This window comes from Schistocerca americana, chromosome 3 (assembly GCF_021461395.2).
Source record: "Schistocerca americana isolate TAMUIC-IGC-003095 chromosome 3, iqSchAmer2.1, whole genome shotgun sequence".
Taxonomy (NCBI): Eukaryota; Metazoa; Arthropoda; class Insecta; order Orthoptera; family Acrididae; genus Schistocerca; species Schistocerca americana.
In genome coordinates, this window is record NC_060121.1 from 947,629,122 (window position 1) to 947,652,700 (window position 23,579).

Consider the following 23,579-nt stretch of genomic DNA (forward strand, 5'->3'; position numbering starts at 1 on the left):
AATAACATCGCCGTGTTGGGTTACGGAGATGTTCTGGAAACTCCAGTGGCAGACATGCAAGATATGTTTTGTACATCGTGGGGAGAATTACTCTTAAAATTCCCAGAGCGGACGATGCAAGGAGAGATAGGCAGCACGTTACTTCCTGCCACAAATACCACGCGAAAGGACCACAGTGGGGACATCAGAGTAATTAGAGCTCATACAGGGGCTTAGTGACTGTATTTATTGCCACGTATCTTTTGCGAATGGTACAGGAAAAAGGGGGACGAGAATGATAGTTGTACCAGAAGTATCACCCACTCACACTTTACGGTGACTTGTACAGAAGTACACGTCCTTTTCAAAAGTATCCGGTTACTACTAGTGCACATTAATATGGAACGTGTCCGCTTTTATGACTGCTTGAATTCTGCTGGAGACATTTTCAATGAGGTATCTTAATGTCTGAGGAGGAATGGCAGCCCATTCTTCCTGAAGAGCCGAAAGCAGGGAACGTAGTGGTACTGGACACTGGGGTCTTGAGCGAAACCTGCGTCCTAACTCATGTCAAAGATATTTCATTGGGTTCAGGTCGGGACTCTGGATCGGCCAGTCCATTTCAGGAATGTTACTTTCCACAGTTTCCTCACAGATGCCGTTGTAAGACAATGTGCATTTTCATGCTGATACAAGCAAACACCGTGTCTGAACTGTTCCTCCGCTGTATGCATTACTCAGTGTTGTAATACTTATCAACATCCTTCTGCATTTAGAAATTTCTAAAGCAAAATAGGAGGACCAGAATGCAACCACTGACAAAACCCCCACACCATAACACCATCTCCTCCGTAATTCAGTGTTGGCACCACATATCATGGCAGGTTAAGTCCTAGAGGCACACGCCAACCCGAACCGTTCCATCGGACTGCCGCGGGCTATAGCGCGATTCATCACTCCAAATCCCTTGTTTCCAGTCATTCAGCGTCCAGTGGCGCCTCTTCACCCAACCTCAAGCGTCTCTTACCATTTGCTGCGTGTGTGGCTTTTGAGGAGCTGCTTCACCATTGTACCCATTCTTTTTAACTCCCCACGCACAGTCTTTCTGGTGGCTGGACTACTAGAAGCACGAGTGGTTGCCTCCGCTGATTGTTGCATGTGATCTTTTTCTACAGTCACCGTCCGCAAAGTTCGACAGTCTTTGTCAGTCAGCTGATGCGCTCTCCCCGGTCTCAGTTTAGCTGTCGTTCTTTTTCCGGCTGCGGTGGCCGAGCGGTTCTAGGCGCTTCAGTCCGGAGCCGCACGACTGCTACGGTCGCGGATTCGAATCCTGCCTCGGGCATGGATGTGTGTGATGTCCTTAGGTTAGTTAGGTTTAAGTAGTTCTAAGTTCTAGGGGACTGATGACCTCAGATGTTAAGTCCCAAGTGCTCAGAGCCATTTTTTGGGATTCGATCCCGACCCTGTTGGTATCCGGTCCAGTTTCTTTCATTTTGTGCCTTATTGTTCTCGTCGTTTAGTCTGGGTGGACGTCACAGGACACCTCTTCAAGTATATCGTGGGATACTTCACTCAGTTTTATTATTATTTCTTTCTTGTCTCAGACGTTATGTCTGGTTAAAAATGGAAGGTGACACGGACCTTGATCAAGCGTGACTTCCTTTTAACTGTACGGTATATGTTACATTGCATTTAGGAACTTTCGGGTAATTGAACAAGTGTCAATAATTACAGATTTCTGTAGTTGTATATATAAGTTTGGATGTAGCTGTATTGCATTGATGTACTGGTGGATATTGTGTGGTATGACTCCTGTAGTTGATAGTATAATTGATATAATGTCAACTTTATCCTGATGCCACATGTCCTTGACTTCCTCAGCCAGTTGGATGTATTTTTCAATTTTATCTCCTGTTTTCTTTTGTATATTTGTTGTATTGGGTACGGATATTTCGATTAGTTGTGTTAATTTCTTCTTTTTATTGGTGAGTATGATGTCAGGTTTGTTATGTGGTGTTGTTTTATCTGTTATAATGGTTCTGTTCCAGTATAATTTGTATTCATCGTTCTCCAGTACATTTTATGGTGCATACTTGTATGTGGGAACATGTTTTATAAGTTTATGTTGTAAGGCAAGCTGTTGATGTATTATTTTTGCTACACTGTCATGTCTTCTGGGGTGTTCTGTATTTGCTAGTATTGTACATCCACTTGTGATGTGATCTACTGTTTCCATTTGTTGTTTGCAAAGTCTGCATTTATCTGTTGTGGTATTGGGATCTTTAATAATATGCTTGCTGTAATATCTGGTGTTTATTGTTTGATCCTGTATTGCAATCATGAATCCTTCCGTCTTACTGTATATATTGCCTTTTCTTAGCCATGTGTTGGATGCGTCTTGATCGATGTGTGGCTGTGTTAGATGATAGGGTGCTTGCCATGTAGTGTTTTCTTTTTCCAATTTACTTTCTTCGTATCTGTTGATGTTATGTGATCTAAAGGATTGTAGAAGTGGTTATGAAATTGCAGTGGTGTAGCCGATTTATTTATATGAGTGATTGCTTTGTGTATTTTGCTAGTTTCTGCTCGTTCTATAAAGAATTTTATTAAATTGTCTACCTGTCGATAATGTAGGTTTTTTATGTCGATAAATCCCCTACCTCCTTCCTTTCTGCTTAATGTGAATCTTTCAGTTGCTGAAAGTATGTGATGTATTCTATATTTGTGGCATTGTGATCGTGTAAGTGTATTGAGTGCTTCTAGGTCTGTGTTACTCCATTTCACTACTCCAAATGAGTAGGTCAATATTGGTATAGCGTAAGTATTTATAGCTTTTGTCTTGTTTCTTGCTGTCAATTCTGTTTTCAGTATTTTTTCTGACATTTCATTTCTTATAAATTGTGTTAGCTGTCCAATGTCTTTTGTCAGTTTTTCCTATTCTGATCTGTAGCCTGTGTTGCCATGCTGGTTTTGTGGGTGTCTTCTGTGTGTTGGTTGGTTCTGATCTCTGCCTAGTGTGTATATTTAGTGTAGTGAGTGCTCCTATATAAACCAGTAGTTGTAACTCTTCCATAGTTGTGTTTTCATTTATTTTGTTGTGTATGATTGTGTTGATAGTTTTTATTGTTGTTTCGACTTGTGGGTTATTTGGCGATCTATGCAAGAATGGTCTAATGTCTGTATTTGTGTCTTTGTATTCTATATACGTCAACTGAAATTTTTCTTCTATATCTAACGTGTGTGTCACTTCGTGTTCTATTTGTGCTTGTTCTGGTGGCTGTCTTAAGATTTCGTTTTCCTCTGACTGTTTAATCGATGCGTGTTGTTCTTTGTTTGTTTGCTGTGGGATGTTTGAGTCCATTACTGTATTTTCTTCTTCTTCTTCTTCTGATTGCACATTATTTTGTTCCAGTATTTGTTGTGTTTGTTGTTTGATGTTTTCTAATTCTGACTGGGGTATCCTGTTATTTTTGATTATTACACGGATCTGATCAGCTAGTCGTCGTTCTGTTAAAAATTTTAATTCTGGGTATCTGGTAATAAATGTTGTGTATACTTGTGATCTGTATCCAGTTGTGTTGGTTCCTAGGTAATAACAGAACATGAGGTGTCTATTAACTTCATCTGACCATCTCATCCTCTGTCTTTGTTTTCCTTCTAGGGTGGTTGCAGGAAGCATATCCCGCAAAACACCTCTATTTGGATTTAAATCATTTTCCAGTTGGCTAGCAGTGTCGTTACCATTGTGGGCGGGCATAGGGTTCAAGCGTCGTCCCCGACCATGACGGCGCTTGTCCGAGGCTTCTTTAGTTCTGTCCTGAACCAACTAGTCACACTAAAAGGGGGGTTAGCCCTATTAGTGGTTTGTTCTTTTCGTCGCCTTTTACGACTGGCAGAACATACCGGAGGCCGATTCTTTTCCCGGGCCTCCACGGGGTTTTATTGTTATTATTATTATTATTATTATTATTATTATTATTATTATTATTACAGAGGACAGTCAGCCCTCTGACCGAACACGCTGAGCTATCGCGCAGCCACCGCTAGAGTACTCAGGTGCCCAGTCCACGTTCAAAGACGTTGAGCAGACCCATACTGCTGGTACTGCTTCTTTACTAACAACACAATTCTTTCCGCGTCCTTTTATACTGGCGGCTGGGCCTCTCATAACACCTAGTGGTACACAGTGACGTCCGGGCAATGTTGGTCAGATGTTGTAGATGTAGAATACTACACATAACGGAATTGCCGCCTGGAAATTTGAACCAAGAATGCAAGCAGGAGACGGCTAACAACACTGAATTAGTGCCACTCGGAGTGAAAACAAACTCCCCCGAACGGCGTTATGACGGAGAGAAGAGAGCGCTCGAGTTTTTCACCCGCACACAGAGCACAGTGGTTGGTTTATTCGGAGGCGGCGGCATGACGTAATGACAGGGCTCCCCGGCAGACTGCGGCGCTGACGTCAGCGGCGAGTGTTGTGGGGTCTGCTGCCGGAGACGCGACGCCCGACGCCCGCCGCTCCGAAATAACCGACGCCCGGCGTCGCCGCAGCAGCCTGCAGCCTGCAGCGCACATCCTCGTTCTCGCTGCACGCACGTTGGCGGTGCTAGGCTCTCTGGACACGCGTGTGGAACACCGACACGACCAGGCATCTTGTACCGAACGAATTACTGCTCGATTAATATTGTCGTACAGTCATTAAACACCTGGCTCTTCTCAGATCGACCCGTGTCTGCTGAAAAACAATGTGGGTTTATGGGTAAGCCGTTATGCAAACACTCTGTTCCTTCTGCCCAACTCGTTTCGCCGATAGCTCGCAACCATCAGGGGGTTTTCTTCTGTTCTTTTACTTTTCATATTTATTGCATGTCATTACTTCATTTTTTTCCAAGTAGCACATCATGCGTTGTCCACGATTTACGATGTGAATATTACTTTCCTGACAGTAAAATTATATGTTTTTCCGCCTTGGAAACTGCACGGTCAGCGCAGCGGATTGATGATCGAAGGGACCAGGGTTCGATTCCTGGCCGGGTCGAAGATTTTTCTCCGCTCAGGGACAGCTTGTTACGTTCTCGTTACGTTCCTGTCGTTATACTTGACATTCCACCACTGAGATGGATGAATGGGCACGTTCCAGAAAAAATAAAAACATTTTCTATCCGTTAAGTACACTTTAGGATGTGCCTACTTAATATAAACAGATATCATTGCTACGTTTGGGGGCTAATAAACATAGTTTCTCAATTGTTTTGAGTTTTATTTTGGAATAAATTACCCTCCCCTAGATCTTTATCACTAGGGCTCTACTTAGGGAAAGAATGATCAAACACTTCCCATTTGAAACTTGTCTAGATTTCTCGAATTTTTTTTGACAGCATGTTGGCGGGCGCAGTCGTAAAGCGAAACAACGCCGAAATTAAGAAATATCACGTCGTTTGATTTGAATGTCAATTAAGACTTCGCTACACTTCGTTAAACTGTTTATTGTACCTCGATCCATCGAATGAACTAGCAGCGCTGCTTCCTTGACTCAAATGGCAGTGGCCGTAATCTCCTTCTGGAAAAACCTTGTAGTGTTTTGCAGGATACTCTGGTGAACTGAACCGTTCTATGGGCTCCTGTTGTATATCTACATTTACACTCGAAAACTATAAGCGAAACCACGAACTTCGTCTGCTGCCGTAGACGGAGTGTAGGTGCCCACCTCAGTTTTTCAGAAGAAAAAGTTAAGTGTATCGATTTCTAACGACAGTGTCAGAGGGTGTGTGGTAGAACTTAAGGCAGCACTGTTTTAGCTTTCCAAGTAACTACTGGAAGTCTACGTATTTTAGCTATGAAAAATACAGATTCCAAAAACGGATGTATTTTTCGAGTCTAGTGGTCTAAGAAATTTGCTGCTTCTTAGACTTTCCTCTAATACGGCGAAGAACAGGTACAGAGTCTACCATCTGACTTGCTCCAACGTGCGTCTCACAAAGAGCTTGAAGAATTCACGGTTCTCTTGGACGTAACGGTGGGAGTAAATATAGTCCCGTTAGTAAAAGATTTTAATGTGGTAAAATTTAGACAGCCGCTCCTAAAGGTCTGCGTACAAATCCATTTATTCGCCCGCCGGATCCGATAATAATACAGAGTATTTCTAAACCGAAATGAGACCTGGTAGTGAACAAAAGCACAGTGAGCCGTTGGGCGAGGTGCCGGTCATAATCGAAACGAGACCTTGCAAGCCTGTCCGATCACCCCCGTGCCGGCCGGCCGCCAACAGTTGAGACACCTGCAACGTTGGAACATGCGGACGCACTCATTCGAGGTGATCCACTGACCACAGTCACCTAGAAAGAACCAAATTGATTACTTTACGACAACAAGCGAACCAAAAGCGCGTTGCTGTTTCTTGCGTAACAATACTATTTCTTCACCTGACGCCATAAATAAGAACTCGATACTCCGGCACTTGCAGGCAGAACGTCTCAATGACATTGCTGTTACTCATATCCTCCCTTTCCACATACAGTGCCACATGTCGTTACTAAAGAGGTGAAATCGACAGATGTAAAAGTAATTTAAATGATATCCAAATGGAATATTAGGGGGTTGTTACTGTTTACAATGTATAATATTGACGTGAGAGATGACGTTGAAGGCTCCGTGAGACTATTCAGGGACGATGTTGTTCTCCATGGGAAGATTACGAGGCCAGAAGACTGTACCGCAATGGAGAAAGACCTGAAGATGGTCGATGATTGCTGCCGGGACTAGCTAATGACAGCGGACGTAAATAAATGTAACGTACCGATCGTAAACAGGGTAAGAGATCCACTACTATTCGATTACAGTATTGGGGACAAATCATTGGAAACAATAACTACCGTAAAATACAAGGGGTGTTCAGTAAGTAACGCAACACTTTTTCTCCTCGGTCAATTTCGGCAGAAAAATGCAGAATTTGTTGTGGGACATCGTGAAATATTCTCGCTTCATCCCCTATAGTTTCTTGGAGTTCCGTAAGGTAGCGGCTTTATACTACGTAGCCTTCAAAATGGCGTCTTTAACGGAGGTGCGCACCAAGGAGAGAGCTGTCACTGAGTTTCTTTTGATGGAAAAATAGAGCACCATAGATATTCGCAGGCGCTTGGAGAATGTCTAAAGAGACCTGGCAGCGAACAAAACCACGGCGAGCTCTTGGGCGAAGCGTCTGTCACCATCTGAACAAGATCGTGCAAACCTGTCCGATCTCCCGCGTACCAGCTGGCCCCACACAGCTGTGTCTCCTGTCGTTTTGGAACGTGTGGACACTCATCGAACGAACTTCTCCTCCATGTCACATGATATGTTTACGAAGGAAATTTAATTTTTAGCTTTAATAGATAGCAAAAAGGTTATGAGCGAGTACGGTGTAGTAAAGTTTTACATGCTCGTTTTGTCGCGCGGGATTAGCCGAGCGGTCTCAAGCGCTACAGTCATGGACTGGGCGGCTGGTCCCTGCGGAGGTTCGAGTCCTCCCTCGGGCATGGGTGTGTGTGTTTGTCCTTGGGATAATTTAGGTTAAGTAGTGTGCAAGCTTAGGGACTGATGACCTTAGCAGTTAAGTCCCATAAGATTTCACACACATTTGAACATTTTTGAAAATGCTCGTTTTGGTGGCTATGTAAATATCGGGGTTTTAAATCCACAACGTCTAAACTTGTGTAAAATGGTCGCTGTATTTTGTGTTTGCTTTCACGTTCACCCAGTTTCACGCAACAACAATGATTACCCGACAGTCCTAACTGTAATGGAGGAAATTATACAGGATGATTCAAAATTCCTATTACAGGCTTCTACCGATTGTAGAGCGATCTTACTAGATGAAGTTCTGATAAGGAACTCATGTCTGGAGATGTACCGTTTGGATGTAAAATCAATTTGAAGATTGGATCACTTTCAAATCTTCCGCTTCACGGTATGCACGCAAGCTGAGAAGAGAACGACGTCGTCAGTTCCTGTTGTAATAACACCTTCGTCTAACTGCAGAAAAGCCCGCTAGAAATTGGTAACTTTGAAACTATGTGTGTTGGCTGTGATGGTTCGCGGATGCGCTGCACCCTCAACTTTGAAGAGGAAGTCTTTCGTCACGCAGAGGAGACAAGAACAGGAAACACGGCCAATGGCATGGGCTCCTACAGCAAACAGGTCAGAGATCATTCTCTCTGATATGAGTGAACCGTGATGTGGTAGATTTAAAAGTGTTCCGATCTTCAAACTGATTTTACATCCAAATAGTACATTTCCGGACACGTGTTTCTTATCAAATCTTCACCACCTCCACAGCCCTCAGAAGCGTATAACAGGAAGTTTGAATCATCCTGTACTTCTGTAAACGATGAGGGTGTAGTAACTTGAAAGTTAGCTCATGGAGGAATAAATTCTGCAGAACCATAAATCGGGACTGGCTGCAGTTTCGTCCCAAATCTACGTCCCCTGTGGTATTTTTTAAAAAAATTTTCAACATGGCTGCACTTCAGCAATGGTTACAGAATATCAGGTGAACGAGACAGCCAACAAGTTGTAATAAATTCTGGTTTTCACCTAACCTAACCATAGTTTCTACATACGTAAACTCGTCTTCTTCAGAAGGACTGCACATTAGCAAACAGTCAGTAAAGCGATCTAACATCTCCGCATGAAGTGTGTCGGCAATGATCTGTGCATCCATTTGTAAGAGTTAAGGCCCCTAAAATCAATTGATGTGACAAGCCCCTGATTTTAGAGGCCTTAACTCTTACAAATGGATGCACGGATCGTTTCCGACACACTTCATGCAGAGATGTTGGATCGCTTTACTAACGGACTGTTTGTTAATGTGACGTTTGTTTCTAGTCCTTCTTCAGAAGACGGATTTACGTCCGTTGAAACCATGGTTAAGGTTAACTTAAAACTAGTTGGCCGTTTTATTCATCTGCTCCACTGTGGGTTCAAAAATGGTTCAAATGGCTCTGAGCACTATGGGACTCAACTGCTGAGGTCATTAGTCCCCTAGAACTTAGAACTAGTTAAACCTAACTAACCTAAGGACATCACAAACATCCATGCCTGAGGCAGGATTCGAACCTGCGACCGTAGCGGTCTTGCGGTTCCAGACTGCAGCGCCTTTAACCGCACGGCCACTTCGGCTGGCTCCACTGTGGGTCCTTCCGTTGGCATCTGGCGCCCGGATGGCAGGAAGTGGTTTAGCGAAGGGCTGGTTAAGCGGACAGAAATCCGCATGTCAGGGGGGGAGAGGTCGGGGTGGGCACAAGTCCCGAACAACGGGAGAGGGCGCTTAGTGCTCTGCACGTACTCGAGCATAATGCCGCGCAGTCTCTCGCCGTTCGTTAGTGGCAGCTTCCAGGGTCTCGGGAATTCCGACTGTCTGTCTGTGTCTGCCTCTTTCTTTCTGTCTTCCAGCTGAGCCATGTGTGGCAGTAGATTACTGGAATTGGTGCACTTCAAATGGTTCAAATGGCTCTGAGCACTGTGGGACTTAACTTCTGAGGTCATCAGTCCCCTAGACGTAGAACTACTTAAACCTAACTAACCTAAGGAAATCACAAACATCCATGCCCGAGACAGTATTCGAACCTGCGACTGTAGCGGTCGCGCGGTTCCACACTGTAGCGTCTAGAACCGCTCGGCCACCTCGGCCGGCTTTGGTGCATTTCAAGCATAGTATGACCATAAGACTGAGTTCATCAAACGAGGTTGAATTCTTAGCCGTTACGTCCCGCACATCCCGTGGCGTAAGTTCCGGGGATGAAGATGTAATTGGCGTGTCACATATTTACACTATGATCACACCAATTGTTTACCGCCGCACACAAAAAAATGGTTCAAATGGCTCTGAGCACTATGCGACTTAACTTCTGAGGTTATCAGTCGCCTAGAACTTAGAACTAATTAAACCTAACTAACCTAAGGACATCACACACATCCATGCCAGAGGCAGGATTCGAACCTGCGACCGTAGCGGTCACGCGGTTCCAAATTGAAGCGCTTAGAACCACACGGCCACAACGGCCGGCACCGCCGCACACAGTGACAACTGAGACACATACAGGGTAGTCACAAACAATCTGATGAGCCTGTAAGGATATTGCAGGGTAGGTTGTGCTACTAAACAATTGTTAAGAAAAAACCGATACGTTGCACCCTTTCCGAGTTAATTAACATTGAAGTTAGGTAATCCAGCCGCTGCAAGCACAGATTCGAGCGTCCCGCCAGAGGCGGTGTCACTAAACGTTTTCTCCGTTAGCTCTTCTAAATCCGAACAAGACGTTGATATAAAAATTGGACACTGCACGGTAGTAAGGATGGAATCCGAGCCAAAGTCAGAGCAGTCTGGTACCCATCACTTACGCTGTGAGAACAACTGACCCTAATTGTATCTGGTGGACCGCTTGAACTTCCGCTGCAACGGCCTGATTAACTAACTTCAGTGCTAACTAGCTCTGAAGCGGGCAACATATCGAATTTTTAATAACAATTATTTTTCGGAAGAGCCTACCATGCAATAACCTTACAAGCCTCTCAGACTGTTTCTGAACACCCTACATAATTCAGCATTCTTGCAATTGTAGAAACAAGTAAGAGTGCTCAAAGCAAAAAAGGCACCAAGCTTTGCAGCCACTGAATACACAGCGGAGGTAGCCCCTTGCCAGTTTCCTAACTCATACACTGCAGAGTCAGAGAAATTGGTACACCTGCTTAATATCGTGTAGGGCCACCTCGAGTATGCAGAAGTTCCGCAACACGACGTGGCATGGACTCGACTAACGTCTGAAGTAGTGATGGAGGGAAGTGACACTATGAATCCTGCAGGGCTGTTCATAAATCCTGAGAGTACGAGGGGTAGAGATCTCTTCTGAACAGCACGTAGCAAGGCATCCGGGATACGCTCAATAACATTCATGTCTGGAGAGTTTCGTGGTCAGCGGAAGTGTTTCAACTCAAAAGAGTGTTTCTGGAGCCACTCTGTAGCAATTCTGGGAGCGTGGGGTATCGCATTGACCTGCTGGAATTGCCCAAGTCCGTCGGAATACACAATGGACATGAATGGATGCTAGTGATCGGACAGGTTGCTTACTTACGTATCACTTGTTAGAGTCTTATCTACATGTATCAAGCGTCCCATATCACTCCAACTGCATACACCCCATACCATTACAGAGCCTTTGCCGGGTTGAACAGTCCCCTCCTGACAAGTAGGGTCCACGGATTTACGAGGTTGTCTCCATACCGTACACGTCCATCCGCTCTATACAATTTGAAACGAGACTCGTCCGACCAGGCAACATGTTTCTAGTCATCAACAGGCCAATGTCGGAGTTGACGGGCCCAGGAGAGGCGTAAAGCTTTGTGTCGTGCAGTCATCAAGGGTACACGATTGGGCCTTCAGCTCCGAAATCCCATATCGATGATGTTTCTTTGGATGGATCGCACGCTGACACTTGTTGATGGCCCAGAACTGAAATCTCCAGCAATTTGCTAAAGGATTGTACTTACGTCATTTTGAACGGTTCTCTTCACTCGTCGTTGGTCCTGTTCTCACAGGATCTTTTCCCGGCCGCAGCGATGTCGGTGATTCGATGTTTTTCCGGATTCCTGATATTCACGGCACTTTTTAAATGGTCGTACGGGAAAATTCCCACTTCATCGCTACCTCCGAGATTTTGTGTCACGTCGCTCGTGCGCCGACTATAACACCGCCTTCAAACTCACTTAAATCTTGATAACCTGCCACTGTAGCAGCAGTAACAGATCTAACAACTGCGCCAGACTCTTGTCTTATACAGGTGTTGCCGACCGCGTCGCCGTATTCTGCCTGTTTACATCTCTCTGTATTTGAATACCAATGCCTGTACCAGTTTCTGTGGCGCTTCAGGTTATTTATCGAATGTCTCTCAGCGAAAATGAGAAACAGCGCCGATCCGTGTTTAAAAAAGGAATAAAGTATGAGCTACGTAGTGTGAGAGAACAGTATTTTCAGGACCTTCTGTTACAGGTTCCTAGAGTATACTGCAGTTCGTATCATCATAACTATCCCAGAAAGATCAGCGCGGGTTGAGAAAAGCCACTCGTGTGAAATACACACAACATTTTTTCACACACTACGTCTCGTAAATAGCACATGTAAGTGAAGAGGTACATATTTTCCCCCTTGATTTTCTGAAGGTTTTGGCACTGTACCACTATGTCTTCTAATAAACAAACTACGATCACATCTATCTTTACAGACATCTGATCGGTCCAAAAATATATTTTACTAAAGGAATCTAATACATTATACTGGACAGCGAATGATCAGTGGGAAGGGAAGTTGCGTGCTCGAGAGAAAGGCTTTAGCCAGACCGCTAACATTCTCATTACACAAAAGAGCCAGTAGCACTATTAAAAAAAAAAAAAAAAGCTCTGAGCACTATGGGACTTAACATCTGAGATCGTCAGTTCCCTAGACTTAGAACTACTCAAACCTAACTACCCTAAGAACATCACACACATCCATGATGCCCGGGGCAGGATTCGAACCTGTGACCGTAGCAGCAGCGCGGTTCTGGCCTGAAGCGCATAGAGCTGCTCGGTCACAGCGACCGGCTAGCATTATCAGATTGGTCGCTGACGACACTTATCTAAACGCAAGTGTCGGCACTGGATTGCCGCAAAGAAACGTAGAACGACCGAGGCAATGCTTACCGTCGGCTTAGTGAATGGCAGATCTCGTTACAAGCAGCAAATGTGGGATAACGCCGATGATAAAGAGAAAGAACTCGATAGCTTGCGATTAAAAGATTAGTGGTACATTTATGTAATCAATCACTTTGTTTGAACATCTATGGGTAAATCATCACAGCCGTGTAAAATCAAGCGGCCGCGTCAAATGTGTCGCAGGTAAGGCGAAGAGGGGACTCGGGTAAGTTTCCGGAAAGTCTGCAGCTACCTAAATGCTCCTCGCCGAGTGTACAGTGCATGGCGGAGGGTACATCGTACCAACATTATCAACCGTCTTTCCTTTTCCATTCACGCAGTGAGAGAGGAGAAAATGATTTATATTCCACTAGGCGTAAATCTCTCTTATTTTATTCTCGTGTTCCTTACGCATGGTATTTGTTGGTGGCAGCGTAACAGCTGCGCTGTCATCTTCGAAAACGGATTCTCTACATCTACTCAGTAGAGGTTCGCGACAACTATGTCACATTTATTTCATGGAGTCCCGAGCATTTCTGTTAAACCTTCGAACCGGATATCCCGACTTGTTACAACCCTAGAAGCGCACCTATGAAGTCATCTGCTGTCTGTTTTCATGCCTGTTTGATAAGCTGTCCAAACACTGGAGCAATATTCGAGCATTGGTTACACAAGCACCATGTGTGCTATTTCCATCACAGATGTGAGGCAATTTCCCAGAACCCTCCCAACAAATCTAAATCTTCCATTGTTATTCTCATTATTCATTTTACGTGATATTTCCATTTAATACCACTTTTTAGTATTACCTTAAATACTTACATGTTGTGAATAACTCAAGATATTCACTAATATGTTGAATAAAACATCTTTATTAAAGGCACTACCGGTTTCGTAAGTTTAAATTAGATCACTAGGTGCAAGACTGAATAAGAAAAGAAGACAGAGTCTGCAGTTAGTATTACATGAAGACCACATGACCGTGATAAAAAAGTGTCCGGAAGACTGAATACTTACATGAAGTGGTCAATCCAGTTTTACGGTCCGATTCCAACCCGTTCTTTAAAATTTGAAAAATTTCGAAAAAAGCGATAGTTATGGATTACAAACGCGGCATGAACTACAAACCATGAACACATGGTATTTGAGAAAAAGTATAAAAAGCACTAAAGGGAAGGGGGAAGGGAGGACAAGTACAGAGTAAACAGTACCTCAGGTGAGGCCGCGCCGGGACGGAACGCTGCGAATGCCGTGCGCGGACTGACTGGATATCAAAAAGCGGCACATGCGCGAAAGCGTGAATAATTTCCGATAAACCGAGCGAGGTGGCGCAGTGGTTAGACACTGGACTCGCATTCGGGAGGACGACGGTTCAATCCCGCGTCCAGCCATCCTGATTTAGGTTTTCCGTGATTTCCCTAAATCGCTCCAGGCAAATGCCGGGATGGTTCCTTTCAAAGGGCACGGCCGACTTCCTTCCCCGTCCTTCCCTAATCCGATGAGACCGATGACCTCGCTGTCTGGTCTCCTTCCCCCAAAAACCACCACCAATTTCCGATAAACTTCAACGGAGTCGAGTGTAAAAAATTAAACGTATTTATAAAAATAGCAATTGTAAAGCGAATAACTCAGACATAGGGAAAAAAGACTAGAACCTATTATGAGCCGTTTATAAACACAACTTCTAAAATTAAAGAAATCCTTACAAATTGTTACAATTCTTAACTTTTTTACAAAAATTATTGAAAATGATTAAAAAGGGAAAATAGTCCTTGTGGAGGCATCAAGGAAGAGGACGTAAGAGGAAAAGGGTTGATGCACCAGGCTATTCTTTGCCCAAATGGCTTTATGCCTTAATTCAGTTTGAGAGCCGGCCGCGTGACGGAGCGATTCTAGACGCTTCAGTCCAGAACCGCGCTGTTGCTACGGTCGCGGGTTCGAATCCTGCCTCGGGCATGGATGTGTGTGATGTCCTTAGGTTAGTTAGGTTTAAGTAGTTCTAAGTCTAGGGGGGGACTGATGACCTCAGATATTAAGTCCCATAGTGCTTAGAGCCCCCTTCCCCCCCCCCCTTTTTTTTAGGTTGAGAATTAAGTGTTTCGTTTCCAGATTTCCTTAATGCATGAAAGATCTGCATCTCTTCCAAGATGTTAGGAACGTTACCCTTGCGATCCGTGTGCAAAATTGTAAGACCTGGTGTAATACCAGAGACTGAGTGAGCCGTTTCGTATAAATGTGAATTCAAGCACAACTGGAACCGAACCAGAAGTATGTTCCTTAAACCCAACTTCAAAGGACGTTCCTGTTTGGCCTATATACTTACACTGGCAATCATCACAGGTAATGTTGTAAACACAGGGAGAGGACGATACAGGAGCCCCAAAAGTCGCAGGTGTTTATAACATCACTATGATGATTCAAATGGTTCAAGTGGCTCTGAGCACTATGGGACTTAACATCTATGGTCATCAGTCCCCTAGAACTTAGAACTACTTAAACCTAACTAACCTAAGGACATCACACACATCCATGCCCGTAGCGGTTCCAGACTGAAGCTGCTAGAACCGCTCGGCCACACCGGCCGGCTGCGCACAAGGCGCAAGACATTAGCACGCCCGTAGCGCGCGGCCTAAATAAAACCCTGCAGAAGACACCAGTGCCACAAATTCCAGATTGCTGGTCAAATGTTGGGAATCCTTACGATGCCAGCATAGAAGCCGCCATCGAACAAATTCAGGGACGCGATGCAAGTGTTGGAACAGGAAGGTACAGTTCGCACACTGCCCGTAAATGCAGAATACCGGTTACTGAGGAAGTCTGTGCAAAAATTCTGTCTCCTTCGAGATATTCGTCTCGTATGTATCAGGAAAGGGATATTTATTTATTTAAAAGGTTTCATGGGTCCGTGCGAGCCACAGCCACGTGCTCATGGAACGAGTCAGTACATAGAAAGTTTATAAAAACAGGAATAAAAATTTTCAAAATGTGAGAGCCACACCATAAGCTGTGGCCGAACCACTTTTCAGCAGAATCGTTTACTGCAGGAGTGATAGTCACGAAAGATATGCAGGAGATCCTGTGTGTGCCGGCCGGAGCGGCCGTGCGGTTCTAGGCGCTACAGTCTGGAGCCGAGCGACCGCTACGGTCGCAGGTTCGAATCCTGCCTCCGGCATGGATGTGTGTGATGTCCTTAGGTTAGTTAGGTTTAATTAGTTCTAAGTTCTAGGCGACTGATGACCTCAGAAGTTATGTCGTATAGTGCTCAGAACCATTGGAACCAACCAGATCCTCTGTGCAGTTTGGAAGATAGGGGAACCGTTTTGATCTGCCAGGAAGTTTCAAGGGCGCGCGCACACAGATGCAGAGTGAAAATTCGTTCTGAAATAACACTGTGCTTTTAAAAGATTTTCTCGTCAGAAACCGTATACATTACGTTTTGTTGCAATTAAGTGTTAATTTGTTCTGGGAACGTCACTAGTTCATGTTACCGACTACTCCTTTGGTTTTATCACTTATGCTACGCGAATGGAACAATAGAGTATAAAACCGTTGATACTGGCACACACGATCGTTCGCAATTTACTGCACAGCAGCTTGCGTTGTATGTATGCACTTTCAGACCCTACAGATACACGGGTAACACAGTGAAATAGCGACGATTACTCTTGAAGGCCGCCGGCTCTCCTTGCACAGAGGACCGCAGTCTCCTGCTGCGTGTGACCGACAGCCCACAACTAAAGGCGGACTACGTGCAACGAGTCGTTAACCAATATAGAAGTACCTACTGCTTACATATGGACTACTTAAGAGGAAAATAAATACACAAAACGCAGAAAATTGGCGAGCGTGTCAGAGTACACGCAGGGGGCGAAATTAGCAACGACACGAATTATACACTCCTGGAAATGGAAAAAAGAACACATTGACACCGGTGTGTCAGACCCACCATACTTGCTCCGGACACTGCGAGAGGGCTGTACAAGCAATGATCACACGCACGGTACAGCGGACACCAGGAACCGCGGTGTTGGCCGTCGAATGGCGCTAGCTGCACAGCATTTGTGCACCGCCGCCGTCAGTGCCAGCCAGTTTGCCGTGGCATACGGAGCTCCATCGCAGTCTTTAACACTGGTAGCATGCCGCGACAGCGTGGACGTGAACCGTATGTGCAGTTGACGGACTTTGAGCGAGGGCGTATAGTGGGCATGCGGGAGGCCGGGTGGACGTACCGCCGAATTGCTCAACACGTGGGGCGTGAGGTCTCCACAGTACATCGATGTTGTCGCCAGTGGTCGGAGGAAGGTGCACGTGCCCGTCGACCTGGGACCGGACCGCAGCGACGCACGGATGCACGCCAAGACCGTAGGATCCTACGCAGTGCCGTAGGGGACCGCACCGCCACTTGCCAGCAAATTAGGGACACTGTTGCTCCTGGGGTATCGGCGAGGACCATTCGCAACCGTCTCCATGAAGCTGGGCTATGGTCCCGCACACCGTTAGGCCGTCTTCCGCTCACGACCCAACATCGTGCAGCCCGCCTCCAGTGGTGTCGCGACAGGCGTGAATGGAGGGACGAATGGAGACGTGTCGTCTTCAGCGATGAGAGTCGCTTCTGCCTTGGTGCCAATGATGGTCGTATGCGTGTTTGGCGCCGTGCAGGTGAGCGCCACAATCAGGACTGCATACGACCGAGGCACACAGGGCCAACACCCGGCATCATGGTGTGGGGAGCGATCTCCTACACTGGCCGTACACCACTGGTGATCGTCGAGGGGACACTGAATAGTGCACGGTACATGCAAACCGTCATCGAACCCATCGTTCTACCATTCCTAGACCGGCAAGGGAACTTGCTGTTCCAACAGGACAATGCACGTCCGCATGTATCCCGTGCCACCCAACGTGCTCTAGAAGGTGTAAGTCAACTACCCTGGCCAGCAAGATCTCCGGATCTGTCCCCCATTGAGCATGTTTGGGACTGGACGAAGCGTCGTCTCACGCGGTCTGCATGTCCAGCACGAACGCTGGTCCAACTGAGGCGCCAGGTGGAAATGGCATGGCAAGCCGTTCCACAGGACTATATCCCGCATCTCTACGATCGTCTCCATGGGAGAATAGCAGCCTGCATTGCTGCGAAAGGTGGATATACACTGTACTAGTGCCGACATTGTGCATGCTCTGTTGCCTGTGTCTATGTGCCTGTGGTTCTGTCAGTTTGATCATGTGATGTATCTGACCCCAGGAATGTGTCAATAAAGTTTCCCCTTCCTGGGACGATGAATTCACGGTGTTCTTATTTCAATTTCCAGGAGTGTAACTACGAAGTCTTTCGCGTAGGATTTGTTGCATTAATCGCTCGCTAGTCACGTTAATTCTCTGTAAGACCGAGCGAGGTGGCGCAGTGGTTAGACACTGGACTCGCATTCGGGAGGACGGCGGTTCAATCCCGCGTCCGGCCATCCTGATTTAGGTTTTCCGTGATTTCCCTAAATCACTCCAGGCAAATGCCGGGATGGTTCCTCTGAAAGGGCACGGCCGACTTCCTTCCCCATCCTTCCATAATCCGATGAGACCGATGACCACGCTGTCTGGTCTCCTTCCCCAAACCAACCAACCAATTCTCTGTAAGATTTCAACAATATCCAGCATTGTCTTCTTCTGGAAGGAGTCTGACAGTCAAAGAAGCAACAGAATCACACATACGTGAAAGACGCAATATCGCATTGACGCCGACGGTGAAACGTCATGCGCAACGTCTTTGTTTTCACCACAACATAAAGTACGGGACATACTCCTACGCAGTCTTTCAATATCGCGTAAATTACGGCTCATGTTAAACGGACTGGGGTTAAGACCATCTCTCGGCCGCTTAAGGAAATTAAAAATGTTGCTCACTGTATAGTCCCAGGTGTTCACAATATTCCTTGTGAACGTGGCAGCAGCTAGGTGGGGCCGGCCGGAGTGGCCGAGCGGTTCTAGGCGCTACAGTCTGGAACCGCGCGACCGCTACGGTCACAGGTTCGAATCCTGCCTCGGGCATGGATGTGTGTGATGTCCTTAGGTTAAGTTAGGTTTAAGTGGTTCTAAGTTATAGGGGACTAATAACCTCAGCAGTTGAGTCCCATAGTGCTCAGAGCCATTTTTTGAGCTACGTGGGACAGCATATCCTATTAGAACAACTTCCCAGTGCTGAACCGAACGTCAGCCGGCCATTAGGTTCACAATTCTAGAAAAATCTTCTATTTCTTAATAAGTAAAAGGCGTTGTTTGAGCAGAACCGGATTTTAACGCAGGCTTCAAACTACTGCAGTTCAATCACGAAAGAAGCTGTAGAAATTAGAATATGCAGCAAGAACACTAATAGAAATATGATCTACGCACTCAGAATTGCTTGGAAGTGGACACTGGGTGCCGACAGACTTCGAAAGTAGTTTGCCTCTTATTTTACATCGTGATGGAAACAAGTACGCTGTGGATAGTGTTTCATCGTTGGCGCCATTGTAATCTTTGGTCGCAGTAGGCAACACAACATCACTTACACCTGTGAGATTTCGTCATTTCTTCGACAGCGAGTTGCTTTTCCGACAAGAACAATGATGAGTATTATAGAAAGCTCGGATTTTTATTGAGAATTAAAGCGAAGCACGGGACGAGAACACTATCCAACGAGACGAGCTGTTATTACTAAGAGACCACAGACGCAAGGATCCCTTCATAGGTAACCGTAATGTGACAAACTTAAAGAGATGGCTATGAGCAGCCTCACGTAGGAAGCGTAACATAAATGAGAAGTTATTCCGTTAGCTGAATAAATGACCCACCCTGGCGTTTCAGGATGACCTGCTCTGCGTGGGAGATTACAAGAGAATTCTCGTTCTACCTACACGTCGCCTATTTTACTACGCCCTGTCAACGCAGCGGTACAAAGAACTAACTTGTTTCACCGGTGTACAAACACACAGTACACATTTTTCCCCAAATCAATGACATTTGTATTTCCGCAAGGATGACATGGCAGAAATGATGTAGTATACGCCGCGCACATGGCAGGCGATCCGGGAGTCCGTACAAACAAAAATCAAAGTCATTCTTGACAGATGTCGTTAGTATACAACATCAAAGATGCGGGTCATAAAAGGCAACTCTGCACCCCTGGCTTGCACATTATAAAAGTTCGATCTCTTCTCATTCATTCCATTTCGAGAGGAATCAATATTAGGAATAAGAACACTCTTCATAAAGAAACGTACTGACTTTGATGCAGAAAGATGTTCAATATTCAGAATCGCTTGTTTTAAATAGCTTACCAACAATCACAAAATGTGTAGCTGATAATAAACTACAGTTTAGGAGGAGCATAAAGGGTTTATTGATAGTCAACATCTACTTCACTGAGGAATTTCTTAGCACGACCATCGATGTACTTATCGTCAGCTATGATGTGAATGCTACATAATATATGAAAATAGCGCAGGTTCAGTGCAATAATGCAATCTGAGTAAATAAGCCTCCCAAACTATTTTAATCTGGGCTTACACAAAATTAAATGCAGTTAATGTGTGAATGAAATATGATTTTATAAAGATATTGACTTCACTACTTTCTGCAGGACTGTCTGACTTAGAATCTTTTATTGATAGTATGTATCATGTTTGTGTAACATGTTCCACATTCTCGGAAATCTCTCACTATGGGTCTACGGATCGAAGAGGATATCTAATCTAATCTTACAATCGCTGCAGACGAAAACAACCCAGCTGATTGCAATCATCAGTCAACTGAAGTACATGCGTGTTCCTATAGACAACCGCTCTAGTGCCGTAATGTCATTGCGTCTTCTGCGTTGTTAAAAGATTAGAGTACAAGGAAAAAATTCAGTAACCGCGAGAGTAAAAATGTTTATTAACAAGGCACACGGCATAACTGTGGAACAAAGTTAATTTTTCACCTTCTTGTGCGTATATACGTATTTCGCATATATCTTGGAATGTTTGTACCTAATAGTATATTCGAAGTTGCACTATTGTATAACTCAAAACACTGTAAGAGAGAATGCCTCTACAAACGATGTAAATCATCGAACCTTAATTCTTTTTACAAGGCAACGACAATAGAAAAACAAGTCTCAGAGAGCACCAGTGATGCCACAGTGAAACATTCGACATCTCTATTCCTTGCAAAAGCCTTAACTTTGCCAGAAACTGGGAGTCGCGGAAACGATAGCATTGGTTCAGCGGCGAGCTGTTTACGCGGTTCACGATGTAAACAAACATGACGTCGTTATATGTTTTATGTTTGCATGTCTTTCAGGATTGCTAAACCATCGCTGCAATGTTCGGAAACACGATTTACAACCGGCGAAACTAATTATTGCCTACATTTTACACATTACAGGAAAGTGCGTATTAGAGGGTTCTGTACGCTGAGGTTGCCTTCACACAGTTACACGGTAAGGAACAATTGCTTGCATAGCAACTCCTCAAGTCAAAAAAAAGTTTTCGGAGTCCAAAAGCGTGTAATACGTATTATTGGTGGAGTAAATTCACGTACGTCCTGTAGAAACCTCTGCAAAGAACTGGCTATACTAACTACTGCCTCTCAGTATATTTACTCCTTAATGAAATTTGTCCTAAATAATATCTCTTTTTCCAACAAACAGCTCAGTTCATACATACAATACCAGGAACAAAAATGATCTGCACAAGAACTTAAAAGCACTTCCTTTAGTTCAAAAAGGGGTCCACTACTCAGGAACACTCATCTTCAATAAATTGCCAGCAAACATAAAAAAATCTAGTTACAAATAAAGATCAGTTTAAAAGGAGCCTGGAAGACTTACTAGTGGCCAACTCCTTCTACTCCACTGACGAATTTTTTAATAGAAACAAATGATGTATTGTATATATTCGTACTATTAGTTTTTTTTTTTTTTTTTTTTTTTTAAATTGAGATGTTCCACATCCACGAGGATCTCCTCAGCACGGATCTATGGAACGAAAAACGAATCTAATCTCTGCAAAAAATCATTATCTGTCTTATTTCCACTTCTCGATTCCAGTATGTTAGACCATAACAAACTGTGTATTCCATTACGAAATGTGGCGGTTAAAAATTTCCCAACAACTATGTTTTGTCGGCACGTTACCTTACAACAAACTTTTGTTGAGTGAAATAACCCTCATAAACACTACACAGTTGAGGCGGTATTTTGTTTACCAACACCTCAAGATCGTCTCTAGTCAGACCCATTGTCGACAGTCATTTCTACATTTTCATTTCTGACTGTCGATAATGCGCTTTTCCCGAAACGAATACTGGTGCAGCAATTTGGTATTTAGGAAGATGACAACCACGAAAAATTTGTAAGTTGTTCTTGTGAATGGTATCAGCAAAACGTCTGACTGCCCAGATTTAGTGGTATTTGTAGTAAGGACTCCTGTCAGTCTAAGAAATCTTTGGTATCTCCTACTGATCAAGCCAGTTATGAATGAAATACATTTTGCATTACTGTGCGTTTTTTTTCAGACGAACTGCAGCATATGCTAGCGACGAATCGGAGCGTGTCATTGCGCGCACCGCAACAGTACAGCACTCAGCGTCAAACAGCAGTGTTTGTTTACGTGCGTACCTGAGGCCCTGGTGATGCGGCGGTCATCGCTGGAGATGGGCAGCTGGGCGGCGCCGGCCCTGCGCACGGCGGCCGAGGCGACGCCGCTCAGTAGCAGCAGGGTCAGCGCGAGCGTAGCGGCTTGCATGTTGCGGCGGCAGCCCGCCGGGTCGTGTGTGTGTGTCGCGCCTGCGTGTGTCCGCCTCTGGCTGCGTCTGCTCGGACCGATGCGTCCCGTGTCGCGTCGCGCTGCGCACTGACGGCGGAGCCCACGCCGCCGCGATCGTCGCCTGTCTTCCCCCACCACCTCCACCGCGGGCTGGCGCCACGCTGCGTGGTGGGGCAGGGGAACCCGCGTCAGCGCCTCCGCTTTCGGCGCTGCGTCGCGGTCGTCCTCTGTTCGACGCCCGGAGCTTACATCTCTGTTCGTATTGAAATATTCCGCCAACTATTGTTGCAGACTAGCGAACAATACCAGCCATCGGTTATTCTTTGGAGTACATCTACAACTACATGATTACTCTGCAATTCACATTTAAGTGCTTGGCAGAGGGTTCATCGAACCACAATCATACTATCTCTCTACCATTCCACTCCCGAACAGCGCGCGGGAAAAACGAACACCTGAACCTTTCTGTTCGAGCTCTGATTTCTCTTATTTTATTTTGATGATAATTCCTACCTATCTAGGTTGGGCTCAACAAAATATTTTCGCATTCGGAAGAGAGAGTTGGTGACTGGAATTTCGTAAATAGATCTCGCCGCGACGAAAAACGTCTTTGCTTTAATGACTTCCATCCCAACTCGCGTATCATATCTGCCACACTCTCTCCCCTGTTACGTGATAATACAAAACGAGCAGCCCTTTTTTGCACCCTTTCGATGTCCTCCGTCAATCCCACCTGATAAGAATCCCACACCGCGCAGCAATATTCTAACAGAGGACGAACGAGTGTAGTGTAAGCTGTCTCTTTAGTGGACTTGTTGCATCTTCTAAGTGTCCTGCCAATGAAACGCAACCTTTGGCTCGCCTTCCCCACAATATTATCTATGCAGTCTTTCCAACTGAAGTTGTTCGTAATTTTAACGCCCAGGTACTTAGTTGAATTGACAGCCTTGAGAATTGCACTATTTATCGAGTAATCGAATTCCAACGGATTTCTTTTGGAACATGTGGATCACCTCACACTTTTCGTTATTTAGCGTCAACTGCCACCTGCCACACCATACAGCAATCTTTTCTAAATCGCTTTGCAATTGATACTGGTCTTCGGATGACCTTACTAGA

The 23,579-nt window shown here is 45.1% G+C and overlaps 1 protein-coding gene across 1 annotated transcript in view; it reads right to left on the reverse strand.

The window, feature by feature from the left end:
- LOC124606569 (dorsal-ventral patterning protein Sog) overlaps window positions 1-22,534 on the reverse strand; it is a 491,731-nt gene extending 469,197 nt beyond the window's left edge. The window contains exon 1 of the mRNA XM_047138553.1: window positions 22,313-22,534. Coding sequence (XP_046994509.1) covers window positions 22,313-22,439 — 127 coding nt within the window. The 5' untranslated portion in view covers window positions 22,440-22,534. The remainder of the gene's footprint in view (window positions 1-22,312) is intronic.
- Window positions 22,535-23,579: the final 1,045 nt, after the last annotated feature.